The sequence below is a fragment of the Vipera berus genome (genome assembly GCF_964194415.1).
Source record: "Vipera berus genome assembly, chromosome: 6".
Lineage (NCBI taxonomy): Eukaryota > Metazoa > Chordata > Lepidosauria > Squamata > Viperidae > Vipera > Vipera berus.
In genome coordinates this window covers 90,553,602-90,561,028 of record NC_138208.1, presented here as the reverse complement: position 1 = coordinate 90,561,028, position 7,427 = coordinate 90,553,602, and the positions used below count along the sequence as shown (strand labels likewise).

At 48.4% G+C, this 7,427-nt stretch overlaps 1 protein-coding gene across 1 annotated transcript; it reads left to right on the top strand.

Annotated features, from left to right (window-relative positions):
- Window positions 1-756: 756 nt before the first annotated feature.
- On the top strand, window positions 757-6,960 carry OPN1SW (opsin 1, short wave sensitive; the record flags this gene model as incomplete). The annotated part of the gene is made up of 5 exons (XM_081330685.1): window positions 757-1,105; window positions 1,783-1,951; window positions 3,549-3,714; window positions 5,390-5,629; window positions 6,813-6,960. 5 exons carry the CDS (start codon window positions 757-759, stop codon window positions 6,930-6,932), a joined length of 1,044 nt encoding a protein of 347 aa, XP_081186811.1. The 3' UTR covers window positions 6,933-6,960.
- Window positions 6,961-7,427: the final 467 nt, after the last annotated feature.

Genomic DNA, 7,427 nt, shown 5'->3' with positions numbered 1-7,427 from the left:
CACAAGTCATCAAAGGGCCACATTTGAAGACCCCTGATATAGACTTTAAGAGGAGTAGACTTCAAGCCCCAGAATTCCTCAACCAGCGTGCCTGGCTGAGGAATTCTGGGAGTTGAAGTCTACAAGTCATCAAAGGGCCACATTTGAGGTCCTCTGAGCTATGCCATGGGACACCTTGGGCCAATGGTGGTCAAGACCCAGGTCCTCTCAACCACTTCTTCCTGGTCATCTGACCAGCCTTCCCAGAAGTTTAGACTCATCAAATCTAGAAGGCCCACCTGGGCTTCAAAAGCCATTCGAGACGAGCCAAGCAATGTCAGAAACTCTTCGTCTTGATGGCCACCAGACTTTGGAAGTCCAACTCCGGAAGTAGATGGTTGGACAGACAGAAACCAAGATTCGGACAGAATGATAGCTAAGGTGGAGTTGACTTCTTGGGCCCCAAGCAGAGAAACTGAGGAGGACAGTTATTTGTCTTAGGGTCTTACCCATGCTTGTCCTCTAAGATCTGAAGATCCTGCTTGGCGGGTGGCAGCTAATTTGGACACAAATGAGATTACGTTCTCAGGAGGTTTATGAGACAGAAGGCCGGGTTCTTATACATCTCTAATCCCCAAGTTTGCCTCTTGGATGATCAGGATTAGCCGCTGATCCCATCTTGAGCCATTAAGCGGACTTTGTCCTCCAGTGGTGTCCTATAATAGGAGAGTGGAAGCCTTGCGGAAAGGTCCACACTGGTGTCCCGGGCTTGGGAGAATGTCCGAAGAAGAAGAAGATTTCTACCTCTTTGAAAACATCTCCTCCGTCAAGCCCTGGGATGGTCCTCAGTACCACATCGCGCCCATGTGGGCCTTCCATTTTCAAACCATCTTCATGGGCCTGGTGTTCTTCGCCGGGACCCCGCTCAACGCCATCATCCTCTTTGTCACCATTAAGTACAAGAAGTTGAGGCAGCCACTCAACTACATTTTGGTCAACATCTCCCTCGCCGGACTTATCTTCTGCGTCTTTGCGGTCTTTACGGTCTTCTTGTCCAGCACCCAAGGCTACTTCTTCTTTGGGCGTCAGGTCTGCAGGTTGGAGGGCTTCGTAGGCTCACTGGCAGGTAAATACCAGGAACGGGAGAGAACCAGGTCATCCCCCCCCAGGTGGGTCTTGCCCAGTGGTGGGATACAGCCGGTTGGCACCACTTTGGCAGAACCGGGAGCTAATTGTTTGTTGCCTAGGCCCAGAACGGACTTCCGAAAGTGGCATCCATACACGTATCTGAATCCCACTACTGGTCCTGCTTCTCCTGGAATAGGCCAGGACCTAGGGACCCTAACCTGTAGAAGCCATCTAAGATGGGACCTTTAGAGCTGCTCAAGAGATGTCACCACTGGGTACAAGTAGACCTTGACTTAACAAAAGTTTGTTTAGCAACTGTTGGAAGTTACAACGGGGCTGAAGAAAGGGACCTATGACCGTGTTTCACACTTACGACCGTTCCAGCATCCCCAGGGTCCTGTGATCAAAATTCAGACACTTAGTAACTGATTCATATGTATGACGGTTGCAGTGTCCCCATCCCCTTTTGCGACCTTCTGAGAAGCTGGGGAATTCTGGGAGTTGAAGTCCACTCCTCGTAATGTGCCAGCGTAGAGAAACTGTCCTAAACGTAAGGATGGGGGTAGAGAGTTGAGGGTGTAATCTTGGTTGAGATTTATATTCTGAGCTCCTGCATTGTCTACTTCTAATTCCTCCCTGTCTGTGTCTGCCTGTCTGTCTGTCTGTCCTCCCCAGGTCTGGTCACTGGCTGGTCCTTGGCTTTCCTCGCCTTTGAACGCTACATCGTGATCTGCAAGCCACTGGGGAACTTCCGTTTCCACACCAAGCATGCTTTGATGGTGGTGGCAGCCACGTGGCTCATCGGAATCGGGGTGTCCATTCCCCCTTTCTTGGGCTGGAGCAGGTTTGATGGGCACAGAGAGGAGAGGAGAGGAGAGGAGAGGAGAGGAGAGGAGAGGAGAGGAGAGGAGAGGAGAGGAGAGGAGAGGAGAGGAGAGGAGAACAGAATTGAATTGAATTGAATTGAATTGAATTGAATTGAATTGAATTGAATTGAATTGAATTGAATTAGTAGAGTAGAACAGAACAGAATTAATAGAATAGAATAGAATAGAATAGAATAGAATAGAATAGAATAGAATAGAATAGAATAGAATAGAATAGAATAGAATAGAATAGAATAGAATAGAATAGAATAGAATTAGTAGAGTAGAGTAGAGTAGAGCAGAGCAGAGCAGAGCAGAGCAGAGCAGAACAGAACAGAACAGAATAGAACAGAATAGAATTAGAGTAGAGTAGAGTAGAGTAGAGTAGAGTAGAGTAGAGTAGAGTAGAGGAGTAGAGTAGAGTAGAGTAGAGTAGAGTAGAGTAGAGTAGAGTAGAGTAGAGTAGAGTAGAGTAGAGTAGAGTAGAGTAGAGTAGAATATCAGAGTTGGAAGGGACCTTGGAGGTCTTCTAGTCCAACCCTCTGCTTAGGCAGGAACCGGAATAGTTTCCCCTACAGGCCTCGAGGAGCTGTGGGTGCCCCAACACTGGAAGTCTTAAAGAAAAGATTGGACAACCATGGGTGCAGGATGGCATACAGACTCCTGCCTTGAGCAAGGGGTTGGACTAGAGGACCTCTAAGGTCCCTTCCAGACCCAGAATTCTATGATTCCCTTCGTGTTCTTGCTTGAATGAATAGGACAAAACCATACGATGAGCAGCTAAGGGAACTAGGCACGTTTAGCCTAGGGAAGAGGGGGTTAGGGAGGACACGACAGCTGTCTTCCGATACCTGAGGGCCCATCACAGAAGACGGGGTTCAGAAGATGGGTGGGAGATTGAGAGATCCAATGGAGAAATCAGAAGGAATTTCTATAGAGAGAGGATGATTAATCAGTGGAACAGCTTCCCACCAGATGTTGTGGCTGCTCCATCACTGGAGGCTTTTAAGATGAGACTGGACAGCCCCTTGTCCGAAATGGCCTAGGCCAGGGGTAGGCAACCTCGGCTCTTTTATGACTCATGGACGACAACTCCCAGAATTCCTGAGCCAGCTGAATCAGGAATTCTGGGAGTTGACGTCCACGAGTCATAAAAGAGCCGAGGTTGCCTACCCCTGGCCTAGGGTCTCCTGCTAGAGCAGGGGGTTGGACTAGATGACCTCTGAGGTCCCTTCCAGCTCTATTCTGAATCTTCTATTCCGAATCCAAAACCATTTGTTTGGGATGGTATATAAGGAGTCCTGCCTTAAGGGTTGGACTAGAGACAGGGGTAGGCAACCTTGGCTCTTTTATCACTCGTGGACTTCAACTCCCAGAATTCCTGAGCCAGTCACGCTGAGGGGAAAGGGAGAGGTTTCCAAGCCGAGCCATGCTGGCTCAGGAATTCTGGGAGTTGAAGTCCACGAGTCATAAAAGAGCCAAGGTTGCCTACCCCTGGACTAGAGGACCTCCAAGTTCCCTTCCAGCCTAGGACTCTATGATCCTATCCCTGGCAATGTCTTCTCCATCCTCCAGGTTCCTTCCGGAAGGGCTGCAGTGCTCCTGCGGTCCCGACTGGTACACGGTGGGCACCAAATACAAGAGCGAGTATTACTCCTGGTTTCTCTTTGTCTTCTGCTTCGTCATTCCGCTCAGCCTCATCATCTTCTCTTACGCGCGGCTCCTGGGTGCCCTCCGGGCGGTAAGTCGTGAAATCTCTGGGCCAACAGGTAGTCCTCGACTTACGACTACAACGGAGCCCAAATTTTCTGTTGCGAAATGAGACTGTTGTTAAGTGACTTTTGCGGCATTTTTTTTTTGCCACCGTTGCTAAGTGAACGACTGCAGCTGTTAAGTTAGTAACATGGTTGGCGAGTGAAGACGGCTTCTCCCCCCCCCCCCCGTTGAATTTGCTGATCAGAAGTTTGCAAAAGGGGATTGTGTGACACACACACACACCCCTGGGACGCTGAGACCGTCATAAATATGAATCAATCGTATGAATGTTGATGCTCTCCGAGTGTGATTGTTTTCTTGCAGACATTTCATGACCCAACTAGGGAACATCCTCAGTGCTGGAGGGAGGTGAGATATGGAGGAGGAGGAGGAGGAGGAGGAGGAGGAGGAGGAGGAGGAGGAGGAGGAGGAGGAGGAGGAGGAGGAGGAGGAGGAGGAGGAGGAGGAGGAATCTTTGACACTCTCTGAGCTGGGTGGTTTTCTTGCAGACATTTCATGACCCAACTAGAGAACATTATCAGTACTACAAGGGAGTGGGGTTTGTAGGGTGGGGAGGGGGAGGAGGAGAAGAAATGGGAGGAGGAGGAGGAGGAGGACTATGGGGTCCTTGTTGTACTCTGAACTTAGTGGTTTTCTTGCAGATGTTTCTTTTTTTTTAATTGAAAAGTTTTACAATACATTTTATTTTTAACAAAACACAACCCCTCCCAACCCCCTTCCCACTCCCCAGCCCTCCCCCGCCCCTCCCTCCCTTCCCCCTCCCCCCTCCCCGACTTCCCAGAGCTAGATACAGGGTATAAAAATACAAACAATCATAATCTACCTTATGCAAACAACCATAAACTATTAAATCTATCGCACTTTAACTCTTATAAAATAACTACAAGCAGTATAAATATCACATCAATAATTATTCAAATGCTAGATGAAACTTTTTAGTCCCATATTTACTCCACAATATATCTCTGTTGCACAATCTTTCCTTCTCTTAAGATATTATACAACTTCAAATGCCATACATTCCTTTCCAAACTTAAAAATTCCTTATATGTAGTCACATCATGTTTATATTTTCTATTGCGTGTTTCATTATTGCCCATATAGGTATCTTACAAGTTAACTTGTGTCTATACTGTTTCCAAACTCGCAACAGAGCATGTCTTAAAATATATACCTTAGACACATTATCCACCTTCTTATCACACAATAAATATACATACCACCCAGATAACAAATCATGACCTTCAAAATTTCAGCAAGACATTCATTTTCACTACTACAATTCATTTTCTTGCAGATGTTTCATGACCCAGCTAGGTAACCTCATCAGTGCTAGATGGGAGGGGAATTGTGGAGAGGAGGAGGAGGAGGAGGAGGAGGAGGAGGAGGAGGAGGAGGTCCTTGATGCTCTCTGAATATGATTGTTTTCCTGAAGACATTTCGTGATCCAAGTAGGGAACATCATCAATGCTAGGAGGGAGTAAGATTTGTGGAGAGGACAAGGGGGTGGAAAGACAAGGACAGTGGGGTCCTTGGTGCTCCCTTAGCTTGGTTGATTTCTTGAAAACATTTCATGACCCAGCTCGGTCACATTATCAGTGCCGTAAGATGTCACAACTCTTTGGGCCGGTTGTCCACAGGTGGCAGCTCAGCAGCAGGAGTCAGCCACCACCCAGAAGGCTGAGCGAGAAGTCTCCCGGATGGTGGTGGTGATGGTGGGGTCCTTCTGCATCTGCTACACTCCGTACGCCGCCCTGGCCATGTACATGGTGAATAATCCTCAGCATGGCTTCGACCTGCGCCTGGTCACCATCCCTGCCTTCTTCTCCAAGAGCTCCTGCGTCTACAACCCCATCATCTACTGCTTCATGAACAAGCAGGTGAGCACGACCAGGTGTGAAAGACCAGGTCGACATGCGAAGGTCCCATTAAACTGGTTTGACCGGGAATTGCGCAGCAGGTGTTCACGTGAAGTCAGCGACACTGACCCGAACTTGTAGTTTTATATAAAATAAATATATTTAACATTTATGTTTACAGCAGACAAGATAGTCAGGCACACTATCATGAGGTAAAATTAAACAGCATAGAGAGCACACAAAAGGGAAAAGGCAGAGGGAAAGGGAAACGCCCCCTTCATACTTACGGCAACCAATCATAGCGTAGATTGCCTCAGGCAGGAGCAGATAAGATAGTCAGGCACACAGGAATATCGTGAGGTAAATCAAACAGCACACAAAGAAAAAAGGCGGGAAAAAGGGAAACGCCCCCTTCATACTTAGGGTAACCAATCATAGTGCAGATTGCCTCATGCAGGAGCCAGCGGTCTCCAACCAATTAACTACAACGGTGTGTTCTCGCCCATTGTATGCTTTACCGTTCCAGCTACTAAATGTAATATCCTCTGGGCCCCCTCTTCGTTAATGTACAGGAGGGGTGTCCAACCTTGGCAACTTTAAGACTTGTGGACTTCAACTCCCGGAATTCCCCAGCCAGCAGCCGAGGTCCACAAGTCTTAAAGTCACCAAGGTTGAACACCTCTGGTCTGCGGTGAGTGGAGGCTGCTTCTGAGAGCAGGGGGTTCAACCTATTCTCCAAAGCACCAGAAGACAACAAACAACGGATGAAAACTAATTAAGGAGGGAAGCAACCTGGAATTAAGGAGAAGCTTCCTAACAGTCAGAACAATTAACCAGTGGAACGGCTTGCCTAAAGAAGGTGTGGGTGCTTCAACACTGGGTTTCCTGTTCGAGCAGGGGTTGAACTAGAACAGAGGTCCCCAACCTTTTGGGCACCAGGGACTGGGTTCCGTGGAGAGAGGTTTTTCCATGGACCGGAGGATGCGTCATTTTGTGTGCTGCCTGCATCCCACTTTGCTCGTTTGTGTGGCCCGGTTGCTGGTATACAGTACCGTGGCCTGGTACTGGTCCATGGACCAGGGGTTGGGGACCCCTGAACTAGAAAACTTCCAAGGTACCTTTCAGCTCTGTTATTCTGTATTCTGTAAGACCTTCTCCGCCAGCCCTTGGGCAGTCCTAAAGCTCCTGTCTCCTCCCTTCCCAGTTCCGTGGCTGCATCATGGAAACGGTGTGTGGCAAACCTATAATGGACGAATCTGATGTGGCCTCTCAGAAGACGGAGATCTCCACAGTGTCCTCCAGCCAAGTCAGCCCCAAGAGCTGAGAAGCCCACTAAGGCCGGCCCAGCAGACACTCCGTGTGTTGGAACTCAACCAAGAGGATGTTTATGCCAAAAAAAGAGACCCCTCCCCACCCTACTGTACCATGAAGTTCTTTCAAAACACACTTGTGCGCGCACACAGTTTCTCCCAACAGCACCACTCCAGGGCTCCGTTCAGACACAGAGTGGGTTAAAAAAAAAAGCTTGCTCCTTTTCAAGAGGAGCTGCACTTTTCCAGATGATTTGAACCCCTAACCCAATGCTCCCCAAAGTTTTTCCTTCATCACCCAAAACTCCTGATGAGAAAGTCCATTCTACCCAATATCAATCAAATGCTTGAAAGTAAATGTCCCCGTTTGCTTTCATGACCCAACCAGGTAACATCATTGGTGCTAGAAGGGAGTGGGGTTTGGAGGAGGAGGAGGAGGAGGAGGAGGAGGAGGAGGAGGAGGAGGAGAGACCAATGGTGTCCTTGGTGCTCTCTGAGCTTGGTGGTTT